At 54.4% G+C, this 26,447-nt stretch overlaps 2 protein-coding genes across 2 annotated transcripts; one reads left to right on the forward strand and one right to left on the reverse strand.

Annotated features, from left to right (window-relative positions):
* Nucleotides 1-928: 928 nt before the first annotated feature.
* On the reverse strand, nt 929-11,626 carry TESPA1 (thymocyte expressed, positive selection associated 1). Its single transcript, XM_029072812.1, has 9 exons — nt 11,489-11,626; nt 6,531-6,784; nt 6,219-6,261; nt 5,436-5,485; nt 4,616-4,669; nt 3,673-3,709; nt 3,252-3,347; nt 2,533-2,741; nt 929-1,922 (listed from the first exon to the last, which is right to left on the reverse strand). Exons 2-9 carry the CDS (start codon nt 6,730-6,732, stop codon nt 1,456-1,458), a joined length of 1,158 nt encoding a protein of 385 aa, XP_028928645.1. The 5' UTR covers nt 6,733-6,784; nt 11,489-11,626; the 3' UTR covers nt 929-1,455.
* NEUROD4 (neuronal differentiation 4) lies at nt 10,928-26,141 on the forward strand. The gene is made up of 3 exons (XM_029072936.1): nt 10,928-10,993; nt 11,503-11,592; nt 25,086-26,141. The coding sequence occupies exons 1-3, from the start codon at nt 10,928-10,930 to the stop codon at nt 26,139-26,141; spliced, it is 1,212 nt and encodes a 403-aa protein (XP_028928769.1).
* Nucleotides 26,142-26,447: the final 306 nt, after the last annotated feature.

Here is a 26,447-nt window from a genome sequence, read left to right on the forward strand (position 1 = left end):
AACGTTTAGGACATTGTCACCCCCTCCTCAAAAAACTCCAGTGGCTGTCCGTCCACCTCTGTATCAAAAACTTCTCACCATTGACTTGCCCCCTCCTACCTCACCTCGCTCCTCTCCTCCTACAACCCAGGCAGCCCACTTCGCTCCTCTAGTGCTAACCTTCTCACCTCTAGTGCTAACCTTCTCACTATGTCTCCATCTCGCCTGTCTCGCTGCTGACCCCTAGCCCATGTCCTGCCTCTGGCCTGGAAGACCCCCTCTCCTCAAATCTGACAATTACTCTCTCCCCGTGCACCTTCAAAGCCTTATTAAGGCACATCGCCTCCAAGAGGCCTTCCCAGACTAAGTTACACTTTTTCTTATCTCCCATTCCCTTCTGTATCGCCCTAACGTGCTCCTTTTGCTCTTCCCCCCTCTCAGCCCCACAACACTTCTGTACATACCTGAAATTTTATTTGTTTGTATTGATGTCTTTCTCCACCCATCTAGACTTTAAGCACGTTGTGGGCAGGGAATGTCACTGTTTATTGTTGTATTGTACTTTCCCAAGCGCTTAGTACAGTGCTCTGAACACAGTAAGAGCTCAATAAATACAACTGAATGAATGAATGTATGAATGAATGAAAGATGGTGCTGAAGGTAGGGCGAAGGGCTCGGGAATGGAGGGGAAACATGCACCAATTCCTCGCCCGGACCTTTCCTTGTCTACAATTGGGTTACTCCCCACCTGTCTCCCCCAGCCCCCATCCTCCTTATAACGACCCGGTCCCCTTTCCGCAGCCCCTCCGATCCAGGTGTTCTCCAGGGATCTCAAGGCATATTTCAAACTTTTCGCTGCCCTAAACGGAGGGGGAGAATACCGGAGAGTTGCGGAGACCGAGAGCAGCAGAGGCGGAGATTAGGATAAATAAGGACGCAGAGAGGAGGGTGGAGATGCGTAAATCGCGGGCCTCCCTGGCCTCGGGATTCCGTGTTGGGGCGGAGAAGCCCAGAGAGCTCAAGGGAAAGGCCGCAGAATGTCTAGCACAACCGCGCGGCGGCGACCGATCTGGACCTGCCAACAGCAGCGCAGAGTTCCAGTTCCCGCAGGCAAACGCCCCGGCAGAGCTCAGGGAAGAGACAGGAGACTCGGACAGTTGACCAGCTTAGTTCCCGCCTCCGCAGCATACAGCCTTATTCAGCCTCTCCGTATCCAGTGCTGGGTGGGATTCAATCTTCACGCCTTTCCCACGGGCGCAAAACCGCCCTCCCCCTTCCCCACTTCCCAGGCACCAGGGCTGACAGCCCGGTCTTGGTGGTCTCCGCCCCCGCCCGGGGTTAATTTGGGACTCGTCGTGGGTGAGTGGACGAGCGTCACTGAGGCTGCTGCAGCTCATGCCTTAGGAGATCCCCGCAGCCCCTCCACACCCAGCCGTTCCCATGCCTCTCCTTCCACCCGCAAGGAGTGGACGCCGCTCAGGGTTGCATTGAGGACCCCGGAGCGCAGGGGTCCGGGAGCGCAGGGGTCCGGGGCGACGCAGGGGGGCTCGCTGTCTCCCTCTCCTCCGCGGGGTCGTTCCTGACCTCGACCCCTGGACAGAGCTCTTCCACCCGAGCCCGGCCCATCACCTCCCGCACCACGCGGGCCAGGCGACCCCTGGTTGGGGCGGCGCCGGGGGAACCGTCCCGGGATTCCACGCGAGGCGTGGGTCCCCCCCGGGGAGTCGTGTACAAACACATCCGGGAAACGGCCCTCTGCAGCCGCTCCACGGGTGAGCGGGCCTCAGGCTCCGGGGCCAAGATGCGCGGGGGAGGGCCCGAGGAGCAGGCCCAGATGGACGGCGACGGCGTGAACTTTTGCACGGGCGTCTTGGACACGTAGGAGTAGAGGCAGAAGAAGGCGTCGGCGGTGACGGCCAGAGTCTGGACTTGCTTAAAGCGGCCTGTCGGGGGGAGGAAGGAATTGTTCGCGGGGAGCCAAGATTTAGGGCGCGACGGGAGGGCGCTGGGATGATTCGCCTGGAGAACAGAAGGCAGAGGGCCTGGGAAGGGCTAGAGCAGTGTGGCTTAGTGGAAAGAACACGGGCTTGGAAGTCAGAGGACGTGGGTTCTAATCCCGGCCCCGCCACTTGCCTGCTCTGTGACCTTGGGCACGGCATTTAACTTCCCTGTGCCTCAGTAACTTTTACCTCATCTGTAAAATGGGGATTAAAACTTTCATCTTTACGTGGGACAACCTGATTATCCTGTAATTCCCCTAGCGCTGAGAACAGTGCTTGGCACATAGTAAGCGCTTAACAAATACCATAATAATAATTATTATTATAGAGCTTCGGAAGGGTCATTCCCCAGGAGGCCACCGAGGCCGGAACTAGAGGGAACGGGCTGACAGCACTCAGAGTGAGGAAGGATAGACTGCAGGGAGTAGTTGAGGTTGGACCAGGCGAGACCTCTGTGGAGCAAGGCAGGAGAGGGAATAGCGCCGGGTCGGGGTCAGCGGGGACGGAGGGGCAGACCTGGGCGGGGGGAGGGGTCTCCAGCCCAGTCACTCACTCGCCAGCATCAGGCAGGGGTCCTCCATCTCGATGCGCCGCACCTGCGCCTTCAGAAACAGGCGAAAGTCGATGCCTTTGGCCTGCGACGGAGCGGCGAAGAAACGGGCGGGGATCCGGGTCGTGTCCTTGCGCTCATCCTGGGCGAAGCCGAGGCAGAACAGAACGTCCTCCGCGTCCTCCTGGCACTTGTCCAGGATTTCTGAGATGCTGGAGACACGTCCGAGCCAACCGGCGGACAGAGCGGAGCCGGAATGACTCCACGGTTAAAGCAGGCTTGAAGGTATGGGCGAACCCTTACCAGCCCATCAAAGTGCCTTGGAGTTCCGGAACCAAGAGACCTGGAGAGGTCACCTGGTCCAGCCCTCTGCCTGCATATTCATCGATCCTTGTAGCTTGCAGAGTGTGTGGATTTAAAAGTGAGGGGTGGAGAGGAGCAGGGGCAATTCTGCACCCTCTCAGGTCACTTTCCCTGGGTTTAAATCCCCCGTGAACCAAGAAATCTTGAGTCTAACTTGATTCCCTCTCACTGCAGTTTTAAGCTACTTCCTCTAGTTCCATCATCTTTCCAGCGCTTAGAACAGTGCTTGACACACTGTAAGCGCTTGATAAATACCATCTTTATTATTTCCTGTTGCAGCGCCCCCTCCATCCCCACAAGCACTCAGGAGACCGGTTTAGAGCCATCTCCTACTCTCCTTAACCCCTTACTGGGCTTACCTGGAGCTGGTCTTACTGGTGAAACTGGTCATAGCACTGGACAGGCTGCAGCCGAGGTGCAGGCCCTGGCCCGGCCGGGCCAACCCCAGGAAACTTCTGCGGGGTGGTGGAAGGGGGAAATCAAATCCGTGGGCACAGAAAGCAATCAACTGGCCATTTAGCTCTTTTATCTGCCCAATAATAATAATTGTGCTTACTATATGCCAAGCACCATGCTAAGCCCTGGGGTCGATACCAGATATCAGGTCCTGCACCCACATCCTCGGGCTCTGGCAAGGTTGAGAGAGGGCTCTAGCAACAATGGCACCCGCCTCCGTGAAATGTGGCACGTTGCCTGGTGGGCAGCGTAACTCCTGCCAAGTCCGTGCCATGGGGAAGACAAAACCCACCACGTCTCCCGAGGGGGACGCCGGCTTCTCACCTGGGGAAAAGTTTCCCGTTGGCTGCTAACAGCATCGCTACAGAGGCGCAGAGGTGGCGGGGGCGTTGGGAGCCAAGGAGAGAGAAAGTGAAGGAGGAGGGAAGATTTGTCTGTCAATCTCCCCAAATCAAAGTTTTGCTCCCAGCTCTTTTTCTGCTGTCTTCCCACATTCTCTCTCTACCTGCTCTCCCATCGCTCCCCCCTCCTCCCTCCCCTTTCTTCCTGCCTCTCTCCCCACTCTCCTGCCCCATTACTTCTCCTGTTTTCTCCTCTCACTCCCTTCCACTCTCTCTCCCACTCCTTTCCCTCCTGCTCTCCCCTTCCCTCCCTCCATTCCCTTTCCTACTGTTTTCCCCTTTCCCATCTCCTTTCGCTAGCCCCTTGCCTCCCTCTCCCCACTTCTCCATCCTTCTTCTCCTGTTCTTCCCCCTCTCTCCCGCTCTCCGCTCTCCGCTTTCCACTCCCCTTCTCATGTTCTTCCCCCCTCCCTCATCCCCTCGCCTCACGTTCTATTGCTACCACGGTCACGCCTTCGCTCCTCGCCTATGACTGGATCATCCAGGGCACAGTTGGCAATGCCCAGCAACCCAAGAGGCAAATTACACTTTCTGCCAATCTCCGATCCTTGGAGATCTGACTCTCCACTCTTCCAATAAGGCCGGCCCACTGGCTCCCACAGCTCCAGTGGCCAGAAAAGCTGTGGTAGGAGGGGTCTGGTGCGGCTGACCTTCTGCTCTCGCCCCGTCCCCCCTCCCGGGAAGTGAGGGCGGGAAGAGGTTGACTTGGAAGAAGCTGCCTCCCACCACTGCCAGGGTCTCACTCCCCGGCTTTGCCCATTCACCCCCCCTTTCCGATCGTACCCCCCCTTCCCAGTCTTGCCCCTTGGATCTCTCCCCCCTCCCCACACTCTGCCCCCGAACCTCGCGCCCGACCTGCTCTTTACCTTCAGCTCCCAGAGTCAGGTCATCGTCCAAACTGGTCGCGCCGCTGTAGAACCCTTCAGGCCGGGAAGGAGGGTGCAGGTGATGCCGGAGACAGAGAGGGGGATGGAGGGAGGGATGGAAGGAATGAAAGGATAGGTAGAGGGACGATAGAGGGAGGGATGAGGGTAAAGAGAGGGATAGATGGAGAGAGAGGTGGAGGGGTTAAAGTTGTGAGGGGTGAAATGAGGGGAGGGATTGAGGGGTGCAGCCGCAGGAGCATTGAGAGAGGGGCCAAAGAACAGGTAGATACCTCTTAGCTACAGGATTAAATTCAATCTGATTATCCTGTTCCTACCCCAGAGTTTAGCATATTGCATGGCATATAGTAAGCACTTAACAAATACCAAAATTACTATTATCTATATAAACTAATCTCACACACAAACCTCCCCCCCGCACAAATACATTCAAATGCACAGACACAGGACGTACCCCACAATCGCAACCACACAAAACACGCTCACACAATCTTACACACACAAACCTTTGTGTTCATCATCCTGCGCATATAAACACACACCGAACACAAAGATACACACTGCTATTGCACGAATACTCAGAAGTACACCCATCTTCTACATAGACACACTTCTGTAAAAATGAACACGTGCACACATCCATGCCTGTAAATATGCATATCTCCCAAACACCCATATGTGCACATTCCCCAAGCCACCCATATCTAGAGGCTTACGTGCCTCCACATTAACTCACAATAAACACTCCTGCTCTCCCCTCACTACCCTCTTCGGAGTTGACATGGTCGGATTCAGAACTCACCGTCGGTGATTGACAGGCTGGGCTCCTCCTCCGGCCCTTCCTCCGAGCACCTGTCACAGCGACAACACTGACCCGTTGTCCCTGCCCTCCCTCCGCAGCCCTAGAAAGCCGCCCCTGGCCCAACGGCCCCCAGAAGAGGGGGGAAGCTTAGGCCCAGAGAGGCCAATAGCCCGCCTCCAGCTCCCTCAGCGAGCGAGTGCCCAGATGGCAATCAGAGCCCTGGATTTCCCTTCCCAGACTGGAGGCTCAGCCCCTCTGCCCAGCCCCCGGGGCGGGGGGGGGGGGGGAGTCATTGAGATACTCCCGCTGCATCAGCTCTGCAGCGTTGCGGGAGGGAACAGAGAGGTTCCGGGGGCGGGGAGGAGGGGGAGGGAGACAGAGACGCAGAGAGACAGAGACACAGTAGCAGAAACACAGAGGCCCAGACATGCAGAGATCCAGAAAACCCAGAGACTTAGAGGCATAGTGACAGAAGTGCAGAGAAAGAGACACAGAGACAATGACAAAGGCTCGGAGAGACAGAGACTCAGAGACTCATAGAGGCAATGGCTGAGGCACATGGACAAGCAGTGTGTGGTGTGTGTGTGTGTTTCAGAGGTGTGTGTGTGTTTCAGAGCACCTCCTTCCCATCCCACAGAACCTCCTACACTCCAGGTCAGACGAGATATCTGACCCCCCGCCCGCCCCAACAACAGCAATTCTCCTTCTCCTCCCCACCCGGGGCAAAACCGCGAGAACGGCAGCAGAGGGGATGGAGGTTAGACCGTGGGGCTGGAGTCTCACCCGCAGTCCCGCAGCCAGTGCTCAATCTGGAGGGCGGGGCTCCCTGGGGAACAGAAACCAGGTTATGGCATTCGAGTTTTTACAGGATCCCGCTAGGGGGCGCTCGTTTCAACCGAGCTCTGGTTCTGAGGGGGCGGGAGGGCAGGTGCGACCCCTGAAGGTCACCCAGCCAGTCTCCCCACTCCCAAACTGGAAGATGCTGTCAGCCCTCTACTCTCCAGGACCTGTCTCCGCAAACTGGTCCCCTCCTTTACACTCGCGTACCTTCCCCCCCACACCACTCCCGACTTCTCCCCTCGTTGCCACCATCACCTTCCTCGAAGACATCATCCAGGGGCGGGGGTTCCTCTTCGGGCTCCCCGGGCAGCGCTGCAGTTGCCGCTGCCCTCACCTCTTCCTCTTCCTCCTCCTCCTCCTCCTCCTCCAGCCCCCGGGGCCGCCGGCGTCGGCTCTGCCTCAGCCAAGCCCGACGCCGCTCCCAAGATGCGGGACTCAGCGTCGAAGGACCGTCCATGGTCCTGACCGGGCCCCTGGGGCTCAGAGCCTGATCCAGATGCCCTGGCGTCCTGGATGGGGAACAATGGAAGAAAACAGAACAGGGGTCAGGATGCCCCTGCCCTGTCTCTGGGCTTTCCCTGGAATGTCTCCGAAGAAGGGGTGTCCTCCGCTTCCTCCCTCGTTCTGATGCGGAGCCCAGCCATGGCTCCAGGAAGTCCTCCCGGCTGTCTACCCTCCCTCTCGCTCTCTTGCTGTCCTCCTTTCTAAAAGCCAGTGGCAAGTGCAATTATTAGAGAAGCAGCGTGGTTCAGTGGAAAGAGCCCGGGCTTGAGAGTCGGAGGTCATGGGTTCTAATCCCGGTTCCGCCGCTTGCCAGCTGGGTGACTTTGGGCAAGTCACTCCATTTCTCTGTGCCTCAGTTACCTCAGCTGTAAAATGGGGATTAAAAACTGTGAGCCCCCGTGGGACAACCTATTCACCTTGTATCCCCCCAGCGCTTAGAACAGTGCTTTGCACATAGTAAGCACTTAACAAATACCACTATTTTTATTATTATTGCTATGACCTTCCAGGAAGCAGCATGGCTTAGTGGATAGAGCTCAGGCTTGGGAGTCAGAAGGTCATGTGTTCTAATCCTGGTTCTGCCACTTCTCTGCGTGAGACCTCGGGCAAGTCACTTCACTTATCTGGGCCCGAGTTCCCTCCTCTGTAAAATGGGGATTAATACTTTGAGCCCTATGTGGGACAGGGACTGTGTCCAACACGACTATCTTGTATCTACCCCAGTGCTTAGAACAGTGCCTGGCATATAGTAAGCACTTGATAAAAAACAAATTCGATTATTATTATCATTATTTGAATTCAAGACTTTTGTTCCCTAGTGCAACACCCACCCCCTAACCTAAATGTATTATGGAGGGGGGTTTCTTCCGTGTGTCCAGATCACCCCCCGCTGAGTGGATAGACCAGTGTGGGCAAAGGAGCCCCCACCTTCTGTGCTCACTTGAACGGGTTTCTCCCAGTGATTCCTTGGAATGCCCCCACCTGCCACCCCAAGTCCACCACCACCACTGCAGACTCAGCCCTCAGTCCCTCCCTTCAATGGTGCAGAGGGAGGAGAGGGCGGGTATATCCCCCATCCCCCACCCCCACTCCCCAAGCCCAGCCCGGTCCTGACCGGAAACTTGCGGCTTGGCTGTGGGAGCTGGTGACCCGGCTGTTGCGGCCGATAAGGGCAGATCCAGGCACTGCGCAAGGACCTGGTGGGTGGGGTCTGGGGTCGCTCTGGCTAAAAGACTCCTGAACATGGACCGCTGGAGGCCATGAACCGCTCAGCCTTCCCTCCCAGCGGCTCCTTTCCCCCAAATACCTCTGCGGGAAGAACTACTTTACCCAGATGAGGGGGATGAGGGGGATCTGTTTGCAGCTATGTTTCCATCCTCCCATTTGGGTCTCAGAGCTGCACCTACCCCAGTGAGCTACCTGGGGAGTGGGGAGGAGGAATAATAATAATAATTGTGGTATTTGTTAAGCATTTACTATGTGCCAGGCACTGTACTTAGCGCCGGGGTGGATACAACCAAATCAGGTTGGACACAGTCCCTGTCCCCCATGGGGCTCACATTCTCAATCCCCATTTTACAGATGAGGAAACTGAGGCCTAGAGAAGTGAAGTGACTTGCCCCAGGTCACACAGCAGACAAGTAGCAGAGCCGGTATTAGAACCCATGACCTTCCAACTCCCAGGCCTGTGCTCTATCCTCTGTGCCTTGCTGCTTCCCCCAGGAACTACCCTGGTGGGAAGGGGGATGGGTCTGGGGTGTTGGGATGGGGACAGGCCTGGGAGTGTGGGAAAAGAGGACGGGGCTCCCGGGGAGCGGGACAGGCCTCTTGGGAAGGAGGACTGACCTGGGATGTGGGCAAGGGGGACAGACCTGGTGTGTGTGAGGGGGTGGGGGCAGGACTGGTGAGAAGGGGAAAAGGTATAGGGTGTGGAAAAGGGGGCTGGACTTGGTAGATAGGGGTCATATCTGGGATATGGAAAATGGGGGTGTGCCTGGTGGGTGGGGAAGGAGGCCAGTTTCAGGGGGATGAGTCTCCTGGAGATGACCTAATCGCATCCTTGGGCCTATGATCCCGGGACCCGCCCAGCCTCCTCTTTGCCTGGAGGCAGGGGAATAACCCAGATGGCCCGTGGCCAGAAACTGAGCCAATCGAGGCTACCCAGGAGGAAGCCACTACAGATAAATAATCTGTTCCCTCTGGGCTGGCAGCCATCGGGGTCTAATCAGCAGTCGGCAGGCTCCGTGTCTGCAGGAGGGGTGGAAGTCGGGGCCAGTTGCCCCGGGGATCCGGCTGAAGCTCAGATGAGAGGGGTCACCTCTATTTCCCCTCTCTTGCCCTGCCCACCCAAAGTGAACAGGTTGGGAAAACTCAATCAGGCCCGCCCTTCCCACTTAATCTACTCTAACCCCGCCCACACACTCAGCTCCTCTAACTCCAACCTACCCACTCTACTTCCACTTTATCTAGCTCACCGCCAGCCCCTCACCCACATCCTCCTTCTGGCCAGGAACTCCCTCCCCTTTCTTATCCAACAAGCCATCACTCTCCCCATCTTCAAAGTCTTCCCAACATCACACTCCTCCAAGAAGCCTTCCCTGACTAATCTTTCATTTCTTCATTCTATTTATCCTCCCCTCTACATCACCTAAGCACTTGGTCCTGTACCCCTTAAGCACTTTGACATTCAGCCCACATCCAGCCCAACAGCATTTATTTCACATGTCCTTACAACTCTGCTGCTTCCCCATCTGCAATTTATCTTGACTTCGGTCTCCCCAGCTAGTTTCTGAACTCCAAGAGGGCAAGGATAGTGTCTGCCAACTTCATTGCACTGTAAGCTCATTTTGGGCAAGGAACATGTCTGCTAATTCTGTTGTATTGTCCTCTCCCAAGATCTTAGTACAGTCCTCTGCTCATAGTATTCTCTATGGTGATGATGATGATTGGACTCTTCCAAGAGCTAAGTAAGTGTTCTTTCATGGATTGATTGCAATCTTATTGTGAGCAGGGAATGAAACCATCAACTCGGCTATATTGTATTCTCTCAAACACTTAGTACAGTGTTCTGCATCAGTTACATTTTCAATAATTATGATTGATGGATCGGCTGATTAAGAGGCATCGAGGAGGGACAATTCAGAAGAAACAGAGCCTCAGGTTGGCCAAGGGGCCTTAACCAGGGCTGCCTGAGGGAAGGTTGGGGGGCCTGGAAGAGGACAGGAGGAGGCTAAAGGGGGTCATGTCAGAGGGAAGTGATCCTTGCTGAGGGGTTTGAGGCATGGAGGTCTCGAGAATGCTGTGAACCACCTGGGCTGTATGTTGGCAAAGCCCTGGTCCTTCCCCTCCCCTTCAGAAAGTCTCCTTAGAGGCCCCAGGCTTCACTACCTAAGCTGAACCCTGAGGAAGGTTGGGAAGAGATGGCAGACCTGTCCCCTCCTCAGGAACTGCCTATGTGGTTCTTGAAGGCAATTTTACTCAGCCCTTGGGCTCCTTCTTCATCCCTGAGCCACCCCTGTCCCCACTAGCCACTGCTCCCCTAGTCTGAGGCCTTTCTGTTCAGAGCGAGGGAGGGAATGGAGCCAGGACCAGATACAGTCTGCTGTCAGGGGAGTAGGAGGAACCCAAGGTGGGTCTTTCCAACTCCCACCGGGTCTTGTGATAATAATTATTATTATTATGATAGTATTTGTTAAGCGCTTATTATGTGCCAGACATTGTACTAAACACTCAGGCAAATACAAGCAAATCTGGTTGGATACAGTCCATGTCCCACATGGGGCTCACAGTCTCAATCCCCATTTTACAGATGAGGTAACTGAGGCCCAGAGAAGTGAAGGGACTTGTCCAAGGTCACACAGCAGACAAGGGGCAGAGCCAGGTTTAGAACCCATGTCCTTCTGACTCCCAGGCCTGTGCTCTATCCACAATGCCATACTGCTGATGTTTGGAATATTGAACCCCCAGGTCATCGCTGTCATCCCCCTGCCCCCGATTAAGGCTGCCCTCGGCCTGCTCCAACTCGACACCTATGCACCACTTCTCCCACGTCTCCCCCGGGCCCTGTCCCTGGCTGCCTCAACCTTGCATGCTGGGAAGTTCTTCCTGTGTTCTAACTCTAGTTTAGTCATTCTGAAAATGTGGTCAGCATGCATTCACTCTCCTCCATCCGCTGTGCCCCCACTCTACAGGAGGAGCTGTTAGGTTCCAGGGAGGTTGTGGATAGAAGTGGCAGGGGAGTTAAGATGCCAGATGCAGTAGAAAACTTTCCAACTGCCCTGACTGGAGCTGACTACATGTCTTGGGGAGAGGGTTTGGGGACCCTCTAACCTGAGTGGCTTTGGGAAAGGAAGAGAGGATTCTGATGGAGAAAGAGTTGGGGTGGGGAGTCAAGGGACCTGGACTTCGTTGGCTCTGCTCCACTGACTTATGTCACCTCAGGAAAGTCGTTTACCCACTCTGGGCCTCCATTTCCCCACAGCACCGGGACAGTTTCCCCCACACATCATGAATACCGTGGGGAGAACATTAGTGGTAAAGGAGCGGTAAGGCAGGGGGATGGGTGGGAAGCCCTCTCGGGTCCCCCTTGGAGAGGAATGGAGCTTTTTTTGGGTGGGAGGACTCTCCCTTCCATCAACCCTCCCACCCCCTGGCAGCTCTCAGATCACCCCCAGCCCCCGCGACCCCAGGCCCGGCCTGGCTGGACCCACCTGTTCCCCTGTAGGATGCCGCCTTGGCCATGGGCGTCCACGGGCTGCGGCCGGCTCTGGACCAGCAAAGGGTCCCCGGCCCCCAGCTCCAAGCCCAGGGCATGGTGTGTCCAAGCCGAGGGAGCGAGGGAGGGCGGGACCAGGGAAGGCGCGCGGGCAACCGTTGTCCCAGAGCTGCTGGCGTCAGCATGAGAAGAGGAAGTGCCTGGGGGAGCGGAAATGAGAAAAGATAAACATACACACACACACCACACACACACACACCCCACAGATACATGCAGACACATACATTCAGAAACACACACTCACACACATATGACACAAACCAGACCCAGGCACCCAGACACACACACAAAGACACACAAAAACAAACATCCAGAGACACACACAAAGAGTCATAGATGCCCAGAGATACACAGACATGTTCACAGTCACCAACACACAAACTCTGAGGGTTTGAGTGCCAAGGAGACTGCTAGTGCCAATGAGGGTGAGACCTCCCCCAGCCTCAACCCCCAGTCCCACACCACTTATGTACCCAACTTTACACTCTGTCATTTCCTTATCAGCAATTTATTTTAATGTCTCTCTCCCCATTTATACTGCAAGCTTCTTGTGAACAGGGATCACATCTACCAACTCAATAGTATTGTACTTTCCCAAGTTTTTAGTACAGCGCTCTGCACACAGGAAACACTCAGTAAATATCATTGATTGATTGATCGATTGATTAAGTACCACTGGGTGTGTGAGTTCTGCTTCCCAAAACCCCCTTCCCGATGAAACTCACTGAGTTGGGCACTACGAAGGAGAGGGTTTGCATGCAGGAGGGGCAGCAGGGGGTGGGGAGTGACTGGGAAGCAGAAGTGTTTCTCTGCTCTCGCTATGCACTGGGGCAGTGCCAGTGCAGCTGCCCACCGAGGTTGCCTGGGAACACGGCTGGCACTGCCAAGGTCCCTGCTCGCCCCGGGCTCCCCAGCTGGGTGCTGAGGCTGTGGTCCAGAGAGGGGTCACCACTGTTGCTCAGCTCGCACCGCCTCACCCCTTAGCCATCTCCATGCCCAGAAGAGGTCCACCCCCAGGGGGCAGGGGGTAGAGAGGGATCTTTCTCTGGGATCTTCTTGTCCCTCCCCTGCCTTCAGGCCGGGCCAGTTATCCAAAGAAAGAGATGATCCCCTTCTGAGGCAGGCCGGTTGCTTCCATTGTGACAGCGGTTTACAGGATCCCGGGGCTGGATAGGTCAATTAGTCCATCCCCCTGCCTGCAGACAGTACTGCTCTCCCACCTCCGTCCCCCAAGAAAGACAACCTACAGCTTTCCAGGGAAGCATAGCCTTAGGTCTCCAAATATAAGAAGCAGCGTGGCTCAGTGGAAAGAGCGTGGGCTTGGGAGTCAGAGGTCATGGGTTTGAATCCCGGATCTGCCACTTGTCAGTTGTGTGACTGTGGACGAGTCACTTCACTTCTCCATGCCTCAGTTCCCTCATCTGTAAAATGGGGATGAAAACAGCCTCACGTGGGACAACCTGATTACCCTGTATCTCCCCCATCCCTTAGAACAGTGCTCTGCACATAGTAAGCGCTTAACAAATACCAACATTATTATTATTATTATTACAAGAAGTTCTTCCTTTTGTCTAGCCCTAATTCCTCCTGCTGTGGGCAAGTTCACTGCTGAAGGCAGAGAAATAATCACACAGAGAGAGATGTAGAGAACCAGAGAAAGAGAGACAAGATGGATAGGCAAAGGCAGGAACCAGGAGAGAGATGGAAAGAAACAGAGAGCGAGGGGGTGGGAGAGGGCGGGGATTAATAATAATGTTAATGTTGGTATTTGTTAAGCGCTTACTATGTGCCAAGCACTGTTCTAAGCGCTGGGTAGACATAGGGGAAGCAGGTTGTCCCACGTGGGGCTCACAGTCTTAATCCCCATTTTACAGATGAGGGAACTGAGGCACAGAGAAGTTAAGTGACTTGCCCACAGTCACACAGCCGACAAGTGGCAGAGCGGGGATTCGAACTCATGAGTCCTGATTCCAGGGCCCGTGCTCTTTCCACTGAGCCACGCTGCTTCTCTATTAGAGACAAGAGCAGAGTGGGAGGCAGAGTGAGAGGTTAGAGAAGGCTATGAAACTTGGTTAGAGCGGCGGCAAGAGCAGCAGCAGTAGCAGCTCTACTGCCCTTTCTTTCCACTCCCCACTCACCAGGAATTTTATGCCTTCCGGTGGCCTTCAGACTCAAGCACCTTCACCTACTCCCTGTGTTTCCAGCTATGACCTCCGTGACCTATGCCCCTCTGTTCCCCACCTTCTCTGAAGCCTCGCCCAGGGGCCATCAGCCCCCTGAAGGCAGGAAGGGCTGCAATCTCCCTAGGGTTTCTGCCAGGAAATTCTGCCTTCAGTCTGACCTGAGTCCTTCTTGCTGCAGTGAAAGACCCTTACCTCGGGGTGTGTCATCCATGAAGCCAGAGCCCAGGCTTCCAGCCTCACTGCCCTCCCTCCTTCCCGTGTAATTGGACCGAGAAGACAATAATATAGAGCACCCTCCAGGACGTCCAAGAGCTCTATGTCTGGCCCTTCCACTTCAGCCAGGTGAAATGTGGGCTGGACTTGAAGCGGAGACAGGGGGCTGGACCCTAGGACCCTCTGAGATCCTGTCCTTTCCTCAGGATAACCCTGTGATTCTGGATTGTTCTTGGCTCCCTCCTTGTGGGCAAGTAACTGTCTAATGTTGTATTGTACTCTCCCAGGTGCTTAGTTCAGTGCTTTGCACAGAGTAAGTGCTCAATAAACATGATTGACTAACTGATTGACTGATTGTAGCCATAGCTAGATAGGGGCTCATCCTGGCTGGGGCGGGGGTGGGAAAGGATTGAGGAAGGTAAATTCCCGTGCTTGCTGGGAGCCTCTGACCTGAGCTAGGCCCTGCCTCTTGGAGACACAAACTATTTGTTCCATGGGCCTGGCTCTTCACTAAGCCTTTGGGGGTGTATAGTAATAAGACCCAAGTTCTCTGTCCTCAACGAATCTACAGGCAAATGGAAGGGACCGACAAAAAATTATTTACTGTCAGTGAGAGTCAGAAGAAGATCAGGGATAAGCAGGAGGCCTTTCTACCCCATCAGGACAGAATAGCTGAACAAATTCTTGATGTATAGATAAATATAAAGATAATATATTATTGTCTATGTATGCAATTAGTTAAAATATCCATATGAGCACTCCCTTCTCTTTAACCCATAGGCCACTGCTTTCCCCACCTTCAAAACCCTACTAAAAAATAGTAAATCACATTTCCTCCAGGAAGCCTTCCCTGATTAATCTCTCATCTCCCGTTCGCTATTTTCCTTCCCTACTGTTTCACCTACTCAGTATGCACCTATTGTCCCTCAGCACTTATGTACTTACCCTTCCCCTACCTTTAATTTATTTTAGTGTCTGACTGCCCTGCTAGATTGTAGATCCTTTGAGGGCAGGGATTGTGTCTACTTATTCCATTGTGTACTCCAAGGCACTTAGTTTAGTGTTCTGAACATGGTAAGTGCTCATTAAATATCACTGTTGATAAGAGCTTCCAGTAGGATTCAAGTATGAAAATGTCAAAGATGGGGCTTGGTCTGGGGTATTGGAAATTAGTCCGGGAAGGCCTCTGGAAGGTGGTGGAATTTCAGGAGGCTTTAAATAAGGACAGACTTGTGGCTTGGAGGATTGGAAGGAGGAGGACTCAACCAGGGGAAGAGGGGGCTGCAGAATGGGAGAATGTTTAGAGGAGGAAGTCACATTCTCTCCCCTCTTCTCTGAGCTCTGCAAACTCTGAAGGGAACCGAGCTAATGGACCACCTGAACTAGTCAATTAATCGACCAATCAATCCACGGTATTTATTGAGCGCCCGCTGTGGGCGGAGCGCAGTACTACATCACGGAAACCTCACCAGCATCACAAAACTGAATTCCTTCCACTTAGTTCAGGTCTGAAAAACGATGCACCGATTGACAAGAAAGTGAGAAACCGAATCAAGGAAGCTGGCGCGTCCCTGGGGAGAATAGGAGGAGGAATTGAGCCCCGGCAGCGTGGCTCAGTGGAAAGAGCATGGGCTTTGGAGTCAGAGGTCAGGGGTTCGAATCCAGGCTCGGCCACTTGTCAGCTGTGTGACTTTGGGCAAGTCACTTAACTTCTAGGTGCCTCAGTTACCTCATCTGGAAAATGGGGATTAAGACTGTGAGCCCCACGTGGGACAACCTGATTCCCCTGTGTCTCCCCCAGCGTTTAGAACAGTGCTCGGCACATAGTAAGTGCTTAACAAATACCAACATTATTAAGTCAGAGGACCTGCGTTCTAATTCTGGTTCTGCCAAACTCTTGCTGTTTCACTTCTTATGAGAAACAGCATGGCTCAGTGGCAAGAGCCCAGGCTTGGGAGTCAGAGGTTGTGGGTTCTAATCCCGGCTCCGCCACTTGTCAGCTGTGTGGCCTTGGGCAAGTCACCTAACTTCTCTGTGCCTCAGTGACCTCAACTGTCAAATGGGGATGTAGACTGTGAGCCCCGTGTGGGACAACCTGATTGCCTTGTATCTCCTCCAGCTCTTAGAACAGTGCTCGGCACATAGTAAGGCTTAAAACTACCAATATTATTATTACTATTATTATTTATACCTCAGTTTCCTCAAGTGTAAAGTCGGAATTGAATACCCTTTCTCCCTCCCTCATTAGACTGTGAGCCCAATGTGGAACAGGAACTGCATCCTACCTGATTAATTTGTATCTTATCCCAGCGCTTGGAGCAGTGATTGACATTTTCTGATTATTAAAATAAACCATTGAAAAAAGTGGCAGAGCCAGAATTAGAATCCAGGTCTTGTGACTCCCAGGCCCGTTCTTGTCTACTAGGACACATCGCTTCTCTCTGGGTACCTCTGTGGAGACGATTGCCAGCAGCGAGAGGGAGAATATGCTTCGGATGCGGGCCCCCAGAGAAGTCAAGGGTAATTTTTATGGGTGCCCTTTCGAGGGTCCCCTCTTCGCCCCGCGAAATCCGCCTGGGCCCCAAAGAGGAGGCAGATGGTTTTGGTCCAGGCACCAGGTTGCCGTTACGACAGTCGCCCATTAGGTGGCGACATACACCCACAGAGGAGGGAAAAAGGGACCCGGGGAAAAACTAAAAAGAACCCGAGCCACCGAACAGCCAGCTCCCTGAGTCCATCTCCATATCCAAGGTCTAAAGCACCCGGAACAGAGCTCTGGGACCCGAGCTGGAACTTCTGAACCTGGCTCTGACCCAGAAGGATTCCCCTTCTAGACTGTGAGCCCGTTGTTGGGTAGGGATTGTCTCTATTGGTTGCCGAATTGTCATTTCCAAGCTCTTAGGACAGTGCTCTGCACACAGTAAATACGGTTGAATGAATGAACGAATGAAAGAATCTGAGCGTCCGGCCCTTCATTGGAGGGGGTGTCGAGAAGTCGGACTCAGTAGGAGGGAGAATGGGTATTGGAATCCCATTTTATTGAAGAGAAAACTGCAGCACAGAGAAGATAATAACAATAATAATAATAATGGTATTTGTTAAACCCTTACTATGTGCCAGGCGCTAGGGTAGGTACAAGATAATTGGGTTGGACACAGACCCTGTCCCAAATTGGGCTCACCGACTTAATCCCCATTTTGCAGATGAAGGAATAGAGGCACTGAGAAGTTAAGTGATTTGCCCAATGTCACACAACTGGCAAGCAGCGAGGTCTAGTGGTAAAATGAAGGATTTGGTAGTCAGATGATTTGAGTTCTGATCCCAGCTCCGCGACATTCCTGCTGGGTGATCTTGGGCAGGTCACTTAATTTTGGAGAAGCATCATGGCATAGTGGATAGAGCACGGACCTGGGTGTCAGAAGGTAAATCGTTCTTATCCCAGGTCGGCCACTTTTCTGCTGTGTGAACTTGGGCAAGTCACTTATCTTCTCTGGGCCTCAGTTACCTCATCTGTAAAATGGGGGTTGAGACTGTGAGCTCCACATGGGACAGGGACCGTGTCCAACTCCATTTGCTTGTACCCACCCCAGAGCTTAGTGTAGTGTCTGGCACACAGTAAGTGTTTAACAACTACCACAATTATTATTGTTCTCTTAGTCCTCCTGTTCTCCCTCCTACTTTAACTAAGAGCCCCATGCAGGACAGAGACTGTTTCCAATCTAATTCACTTGATTCTATCCCAGTGTTTGACACATAGTAAACTCTTGAGAAATACTGTCTAAAAAGAAGTCTCTCCGGTCTCCCTCCCCAGATTCTCAGTCCCCTGGGCTGGGCTAGCGGAGACTGGAACAGGATACTGGGAGCTGGAGGGAAGAGCCCAGCCAGGGAGGTGGGTGCCATAGTTGCCCAGTTTGCTCCACCAGCTTCATGTGGAGGGAAGGGTCGGAGTATAACTCTCTCCCTCCTCCCTATCGTCCCCCCCTCCCAGATCATTTGAGGGTCTCTCTGGGAGCTGGGCGAGGAAAGACGGTGTGGAGGGGCGTTCCGAGAAATGGGCCACCTAGGTCCATACCCCGACCCACACCCTGCCGGTAACTCTAGGCCTCAAGCAGCCTCCTGGGGAATCCAACTCTCTCTCTCTCCCGCTCATCCCTCCCATCTCTCCGGTCTTTCCTGGGCTCCCTTGCCCCTGACTAATCGCCCTCAGACCCTCGTATGGCCAGCCCGCCCCCACTCCGGCCATCCCTCCTCCGGCCACCCCCTCTCCCCATCCCCCACAGTCCCCCAGGCCAGCTGTCCGGATTCAATCAATCAGGTCCCGAGGAACAGCCCGGCCTAATTGCGTTTTCTGGGTCCCTCTGGGGCCGGGTCGGAGCCCCCTCCCCACTCCCCCAGGCTCCCAGGCGGCGGGGAATTCTCTGCCAGTGTTTGCTCAGGGTCCCGCCCCTCCGCCCCCATTGTTCTCTCTCTCCTCCGACTGCCCCCAAATCTGATTAGGTTTGTTTGATCGAGGGACAGAGGGAGAGCGACGGGCTGGAGGGTACATTGGAAGAGCCTCTCGCGCTTCCTACCCCGTTCTCTACGTCATCCTATCCCCGTCCCCCACCTTTGAAGGGATACACCTCGACCGGCTGAGACAGGTGGCAAAGGGTGGCTAGAGAAGCCATCAATCCCGCCTCTCTCTTCCCTCCCCATCCCTCAGCTCTCCAACTCCAAATCTTCCTGTTGGTTTAACCTCGATCTCAATTTAAGAATCTGAGGTGGGGGATGTCGAACTTCCAAGAGGCCGTCACGCCCGTCCCCCGCCTCTAGATAGACGCATGCCTAGGAGTCCCTAAAAGGCCTTCGCCAGGGCGGGAACAATCTCCATGCTTGAAAAATGGAAGGAGGCCCTTTTCTGGTCTGGGCTCCGAGAAGGTGCTGAGAGTCCCGCACCCCGAGCTCTGACCCTTCGGGCGGTCACGGATGATGATGGAGCCGCCACTTCTGCCGCATCCAGAAGCAAGGAGAGGGACTGGATGATTTCTGGAGGACACTGGTCACCCTTGCCATACTGCACTAGAGTATGCCACATCCCAGCATCCCCTACACTCCCCTCTCCTTCCCTCAATGTATCAATGAATGGAATTGTGTGCAGAGCACTGTATTAAGATTTTGGGAGAGTACAGTACAACAAAGCTGGTAGACGTGTTTCCTGCCTACATTCTCAGCTTTGTCTATGCGTCTGCTGAGTGTCCTTGGGCAAGTCACTTAACTTCTCTGAACCTCAATTACCTCATCTGTAAAATGGGGATTAAATCCTTCTCCCTCCTATTTAGCTATGAGCCTTATGTGGGTCAAGAACTGTGTCCAGACTGATTAACATATCTTCCCCAGCTCTTTGCCACAGTGTTTGCCACATAGCAAGCGCTTAACAAGTACCACAGTTATCATTAATTATAAAGGAATTCACAGTCTAGAGGGAGACAGATATTAAAATTATGGGTAAATTCGTGAATTCTATTGTACTGAGGGTGAGGAGAATCAAGGGTAAAAATCCAAGTACTAGGGCGATGTAGAAGGAAGAAAGAGTAGGATAAATGAGGGCTTAGTCGGCGAAGGGCTCTTGGATTTTAGTAAGGCTTTGAAGACGGGAGCGGGACGTAGCTCGCCTAGTGGGGGAGGGCCATCTCAATCCCTCTCCTCTTTTCTCCTCCTCTCCCTTCCCTCTGCTCAGACCTAGAGCCCCTCTACCCACCGAATTTCTTTCCCCCCGCATTCTGGAAGCCGGGAGTCCCGATTAGAGACCCTGGTCTGCAAAGCGCACGCTTTGATACCTCGGGCAAGTCACTCAACTTCTCTGGGCCCTTTTTCTCCATTGGGAAATGGGCGTGAGGCGAAACAGATTCCGACGAAGGAAGCGCTGGATTCCTTAACCTTGTCCCGCCTCCTTCCCCTTTAGGTCTCTGGTAGGTGAATAACCGAGGGCAGAGAAAGGTTTCTATATTTTGTTTTGATCAATCCGTTAGACCTTCTCTCCTCCCCAGTCCCTTCCACCCCTTCGCCCTGCCCCTCTTCCCCCTGATCTTTCCTGCTCCTCTCTCCTCCCTTCCCCCTCCGCGGGGCTGGGCTGACGGGGTGGTCGGGCCTGCGGAGCCATCTGCCGGGGGAGGGGAGGAGACCGGTCGGGGCCACTCGGCGATGCCGGGGGAGGGGAATGGGGAGAAAGAAGGGGGAAGGAAAGAAGAGAAGGGGGAGGGATGCAGGCAGATTTATGAGTCCCAATCTGTCGCGGAGGAGAGCGGAATCCCCCTCCGGGGAATAAATTCACCGCCTATAATGTTGGTGCGGGACCTCGGTTCCGCGTACCGGCCAAACTCACACACACAAACACACACACACACACACACACCTGTTCTACAATACTTCCGGCTACACCACTCTTCTGCACCTTGGCCCCTCAAAAGAGGACACACCCGCAGGAACTGTTGGTGCGTTTCCTCTTTTCTCCCGCTAAGGAATAACTTCTCCTCGCCACCCTGCCCGCGGCACGCAACCCATCACAACCCCTGGGGACCGGAGTCCCGGAGGGGTTAGCCAACTTTCTCAAAATCACACAGCACTGAGCAGGAAGATTTTTCATGCAAACTCTTCGGGCTGGAAAGGCCCTCGAGAGGTCATCCCCTCTCGTCCTTGGTTTTCGGGCATATTTCCACTGGCCACATTGACTGACCCACTACTGAGTGTTAGGGAGAGTAAATAGTAGCCAGGCGCATTTTCCTTGTCCTCAAGGAGTTTAACGGGGGAGCCAGAAAAAACTATTAACACTTTCCTTGTAGGCGGGTCCAGTGTTTGGCAATCGCCCTTCCCCACCTCTGGAAGGGTTGTTTTTCCTGTCTAACCTTAATCCTTTCTGCTGCAAAACAGCCCCTTTCCTCCGACCTGCCCTCTGGTGGTCTGTCTCCTTCTCTTCTCGCCCCTAGACAATCTCAACTCCTTCCGAACCCCGCGGGAACTTCGGGGAGCAGACCCCAATGCGTCTGGACTCGGGTGGGACCGGAGACAAGCAATGGGGAGGGAGGGGAGGCTGGAGCGGACTGGTCCCTGTCTCCTGCCGCCGCCATCCCCTCCCCCTGCTCAGACACTGGCCCGTCCATCTGGCCTCCCACCTCCCCTCAGGCCTCCCGCCCCCAAGGGGGTGGGGTCTAGGACGCCCCCCCAAGGCGGGAGGGAGGCGGGGAGAAATCAAAAGCGGGCAGCGGGCGGACACGGCGAGCAGAGCCGGGGAGCTGGCCGCGGCCCTGGTCCTGAAAGTTCAGCCTCGGGACTGACGGACTTTGGAGCAGAGGTGGTCGGAGGGGAGCGAGCCGGGCGGGCGGACGGCCGAAGGGTCACGGAGCCAGGAACTGCGGCCAGGGCACACGGCATGGCCGGACCGGGGACGATAGACAACTAGAGTCTGAACCAGGATGGTCCTGGGGAGCTCGGCCCTCTAGCCCTGCCGCGGGGTCAGGAGAGAGCCACCGGTCGCCTTTGCCGCCACTAAAGGTGCGTTCGGCCGGCTCAGGCGTCCTGCTGCTCGGAGTGACGAGAGCGGAGGGTCGGCCGGGGTGAAGAGAAGAGGGACGGCGGGGGGATCGGCCGGGGTGAAATGAAGTGGGGAGGAGCGGCTGAAGGCAGCTGATCAGCCGAGGGTTTGGGGGCGGCTCCTACCCCAGCACCAGGATTCGGTCGAGGAGTGGGTTGTGCGGATAAATTAGACAATTCTGCCCTCCAGGCAGGAGCCAGTGAAGGACCCTGTTTTAGCAGCCCGGACCGCCCTCTCCCTACTTTGCAGAGGGGAAGACTGAGACCCCGAGAGGCTAATCGACTTGTCCAAGGCCACACTGCACGGCCACCCGGGAAGAGAGGGTCCGTGTGTCCGATTACTTTGTCACATTCCCCAAAAGTCCACCTTTTACCTCGTTGCCCGTATCGGGGACCTCCCTGGCTAGAAGTGGGGAAGGTTTTCGTTGGGGGAGATCGGGGGGGGATTGGGAGTTTCGGGGCAGACACCAGAAAAGGAACCATCTCCTCTGCGATGCCAAGAGAATAACTATCCAGATGCTCCAAATTATCTAGAGAGTAAATTTTTCCTTGTCAGAGACCTCCAGGGCATCATGATGGGGGCAAAGACCCTGCGGGTCCACCTTTAGCCCTCCGTGTTGTGAAGTGGGGGTGAATGGGGTGGGGGTCAGTCCTGGCTTCTGGCCATCTACTCTCCCAGCAGCTCCTCTCTCAGCAGCTCCTCAGACATATACGGGGACGGGAGTTTGGGGACTCTGGGTTCTATTCCCCACTGACAACATACTTTGTGACCTCGACAGAGTTACCGTCCTCTGAGCCTTAGTTTCCATACCTGGGAGATGGAGCTAGCCAGAACAGAAACCAGGATCCGACCCCAAGAAAGGATGGGAGAGGATCGGGCAGCTGGGGGAGAATTTGTGACTTTGAGCGTATCTGTAGGCAGCAGGGTCAGGGTGTGGAGGGAGGCAAGCACATTGTAAATCCAGGGAATAAAGACGCTGCTTGCTTGGAGCATTAGAGGCTCCTATGGGTTTTGCGGATGCTATGTGCTTGCCATCCTCGAAATCTGGGGAATTCTTGCTCAGTTGCAGCAAGAAAGATTCGAGTCAGACAGCAGGAAGAACCATTCTGCCAACCGGAACAGCTATTGGTAAAGTTGGTCTTTGCCTGGAGGTTGGGGGGAGTTCACTCTATAATAGTTTGTGGAGATCCCACTCGGAGGCAGAGAGCTGGCTGGTCTAGGCACCCAGGGGTAGCCTCTGATTCCCAGGTAAATATGCTATGACAGGCTGGATCTGTTGGGTTGAAATCTGACCAGATCATCCTCTGCATCTCCGTACCCCACAAACCCTCCTCGGGGAGGTATCCTATTTAAGATCTTGGGAAACAGAGGAAATCTGTGGGTAATTTAGCTCCTCTCCTGCACCAAATGGGACAAACTTTGTATGTGTGTGTGTGTGTGTTGAAGAGAGGAGGTTGTGTGTGAAAATGGGAGTGTCTGTGTGTATTTGTGAGAGTATGTCTATGTTGTTATGATGTATCTGAGCCCTCACAATCCGGGAAATTCTTCCTGGTTTCTAGTTTCCATCTCACCTATTGCCAAGGAGGTAAGGAGAATGATAGGCTGTTCCAGTAACCAGGGATGAGAACATCTGGTGAACTCTAAATTTAGAGGAGGTAGGAGGGATTAGGGATCTGGGATCAGGATCCTGAATCGGGGACTTCCCCAGAGAGGGAGACCCAGAAGCCTCCATTGGTTTTTATGGAGAGGGGTTACGAAAGAAGGCAGGAGCATTTGGCTAGGGTCAGTGCAGACAGCTTTGCAAATAAACTAGGAGCCCTTGCACCTTACCACATGTTTGCTGGTCCAAGAAGGCCATTTTAATTTTATCCCATTGCAATGAACAGAGGTCTTTGGAAATGAGTTGCTCTGCAGATTATCCTATAGGTCAACCTTGGACACTGGTTAACTGGCCTATGGTAACAGTCTGTTAGGAAAGCAGAACAGCTGTCAAGTCCATTTGTTTAATTACCAGGAACCTCTGGGCGAAGAGAGAAATTATTATATTTATTGCAGCGTGGCTTAGTGGAAAGAGCACTGGCTTGGAAGTCGAAGGAAGTGGGTTCTAATCCCGTCTTCGCCACTTTTCTGCTGAGTGACTTTGGACAAGCTACTTAACTTTTCTGTGCCTCAGTTACCTCATCTGTAAAACTGGGGTTGAGACTGTGAGCCCCTCGTGGGACAACCTGATTACTTTATATCTCCCCCAGGGCTTAGAATAGTGCTTGGCACATAGTAAGCACTTAAATACCATAATTGTTATTATTATTACTACTACTTTCTATGTGCCAAGCACTGTTCTGAGTACTGGAATAGATACAAATTAATCAGGCCCCTGTCCAACCTGGGCCTCACAGTCTAAGTAAGAGGGAGAGCAGGTATTTAATTGCTATTTTACAGTTTAGGAAAAGGAGGCACAGAGAAGTTAAGTGATTTGCTCAAGATCACACAGCGAGCTGTTGGCAGAGCTGGGATTAGAACCCAGCTGCTCTGATTCCCAAACCTGTGCTCTTTCCGCTAGGCCATGGTGTTTCTCATGAGTGAACACGTATATATCTTCTTGGTCTCTTTAGACTATGCACTCTGGGAGGGCAGGGACCACAGCTAAGTAGGCTGGATAAAACTCTAGCCTATAGCTTGTAGGGAGTCAGTAAACATTTTCTGGTGAGGAGGAGTCGGTGAAAGAGAAGAGGAGAATGTGAAGGTGGGGGAGGAAGAGAAAAATGATGAGGCTAGAAGGAGGAGGAGGAGAAACATAAAGAGGAGGAGAAGAAAAAGGAAGAGGAGGAAGAAGAGGGAGGGAAATGATAGGTGGAGGGAAAGAGAGAAGGGAGAGGAAGGAGGAAAGGGAGTCTCTAGTTTCCCACCCTCAGCTCTGCCACTGGTTCGCTGTGTGGCTTTTGGCAAGTCACTTAATCTCTCTGCTTTGTCATCTGTAAAACGTGGAGAAATACCACCTCTGCTTTTCCTTCTCTTTCAGATATGTGGCGAAAATAATGATAACAATATGGTGATGGTGATGATGATGATAATAATAATAATAATGATAATTTGTGTTAAGGGCTTACTATGTGTCAAACTCTGTACTGAGCACTGAGGTAGATAGGGTTTATCAGGATAAACTGGTTAAAACCGAGACAGTGGTTGGATATATTCTGCAAAGTGCAAGCCGGTCCAGCACCCTGACCAAATCCGCTCTGCACTGCCTCAGGGTCAGCCCAGGCCAGAGGCGATTGGGACACTTCCCTCCTCCCTCTGGAGGCCCCGAGCCCATCTTCTTCCCAAAACTGCAGGCGCGGGAGATGTCGAGGGGAGACCAGGGACGAAGAGGTCATAAAGATGTTTAGGTGGAGTGGAGTGAGCAGACCAACCGACGTGTTTTCCGCGCTGATTGGCCTCCAAACCCGGGATGTCCGCGCAGTCTGGGGAGGCTGATTACTTCCCGCGGGGCGTCGAAGCTGGTGATCTTCCTCGGCTTCCGCCGCACTCTCGGGGTGGGTTATTAACTCTCGCTGATCTCTCTGTCCCAGCGTCCACAGATGCTACAGGTCTTCGGGGAAGGAGGAGCCATGGCCCAGCTGGTCCTGCCGCCGCCCCCGTGGCTGGGGGGAGCCCTCGGCCCACAAGAAGAAGAGGAAGAAGAGCACGGGGCCCCAGACGCTTTGGGGGCAATGGGAGGCCTAGTCGAGGCGCGCCACAGTTTTGAAGATCAGGAGGAGGAATTGGCGGAGGAGGAGGAGGAGGAGGGGGAAGGGGAAGAGGTTGGAGGGGAGGACCAGGGGCCGAGGCCCAAAAGGAGGGGGCCAAAGAAGAAGCGGATGACCAAGGCGCGGCTGGAGCGTTTCCGGGCGCGGAGGGTCAAGGCGAACGCCCGGGAGAGGACCCGCATGCACGGACTGAACGACGCGCTGGATAGCTTGCGCAGGGTCATGCCCTGCTACTCCAAAACGCAGAAGCTCTCCAAGATCGAGACGCTTAGGTTGGCCAGAAATTACATCTGGGCCTTATCCGAGGTTCTGGAGACGGGCCAGACGCCGGAGGGCAAGGGCTTCGCCGAAATGCTCTGCAGAGGACTGTCCCAACCCACCAGCAACCTCGTGGCTGGCTGCCTCCAGCTGGGCCCGCAGCCCGGCGGCCGAGACCCGCAGGACGGGAAGACCCCGCCGGCCGTCTCCGCCCCGCCCGTGCCCAGCTTCGGCTACCAGTCGCCCGGGATCCCCAGCCCGCCCTACGGGCTTCTCGAGGCGCCCCTCCTACACCTCAAGGCTCCGGCTTTCAAGGGCCAGGGAGAGGCCTGCTTCGGGGTTCCTCCGCCCTGCACCCCGCCACCCTTCGAAGGCCCCCTCCCGCCGCCGCTCAGCGTCAGCGGCAACTTCGCCCTGAAGCAGGGCCAAGCTCCCGGTCTAGACAAGGCTTTCGCCTTCCTGGGCCCCTACCCCGCCGGGAGTCTGGACCGGGCGCACGGACCCGCCGTCCACTTCCCGGAGGCCGCCCCGCGCTATGAAATCCCCGTCCAGTCGGCACCCTACGACCGCTACTCGCACCCCGGAGCGGGGGCGCAGCTCAGCGCCATCTTCAGCGACTAGCCAAGAGGGTCGGGAAGGGTCCGGAGTCCCGGGGCAAAGGGACCTGATTGGCTGCGGCCGCGACCATCGGACCTTCCAGAGTATTCTAGTAATAATAATAATAGTATTTGTTAAGCGCTTACTCTGTGCCAAGCACTGTTCTAAGCGCTGGGGTAAATTCAAGAATATCAGGTTGTCCCTAGTGGGGCTCACAGTCTTAATCCCCATTTTACAGATGCGGTAACTGAGGCACAGAAAAGTTAAATGACTTGCCCAAAGTCACACATCTGATAAATGGAGGAGGTGGGATTAGAACCCATGACCTTT

Source organism: Ornithorhynchus anatinus, chromosome 10 (genome assembly GCF_004115215.2).
Source record: "Ornithorhynchus anatinus isolate Pmale09 chromosome 10, mOrnAna1.pri.v4, whole genome shotgun sequence".
NCBI lineage: Eukaryota > Metazoa > Chordata > Mammalia > Monotremata > Ornithorhynchidae > Ornithorhynchus > Ornithorhynchus anatinus.

What these genes read in the sequence shown, in the direction of transcription:
- TESPA1 (XM_029072812.1), bottom strand. Translation starts at nt 6,732, where the DNA reads ATGGACGGTCCTTCGACGCTGAGTCCCGCATCTTGGGAGCGGCGTCGG. An exon ending in CACTGGCTGCGGGACTGCGG is followed by an intron (nt 5,486 to 6,218) that starts GTGAGACTCCAG and finishes TCGCTGTGACAG; the next exon opens with GTGCTCGGAGGAAGGGCCGG. An exon ending in CCCCTGCCTGATGCTGGCGA is followed by an intron (nt 1,923 to 2,532) that starts GTGAGTGACTGG and finishes TCCCCCCGACAG; the next exon opens with GCCGCTTTAAGCAAGTCCAG.
- NEUROD4 (XM_029072936.1), top strand. Translation starts at nt 10,928, where the DNA reads ATGCATTCACTCTCCTCCATCCGCTGTGCCCCCACTCTACAGGAGGAG. An exon ending in AGCTGTTAGGTTCCAGGGAG is followed by an intron (nt 10,994 to 11,502) that starts GTTGTGGATAGA and finishes GTTCCCCTGTAG; the next exon opens with GATGCCGCCTTGGCCATGGG. An exon ending in AGCTCCAAGCCCAGGGCATG is followed by an intron (nt 11,593 to 25,085) that starts GTGTGTCCAAGC and finishes TCTCTGTCCCAG; the next exon opens with CGTCCACAGATGCTACAGGT.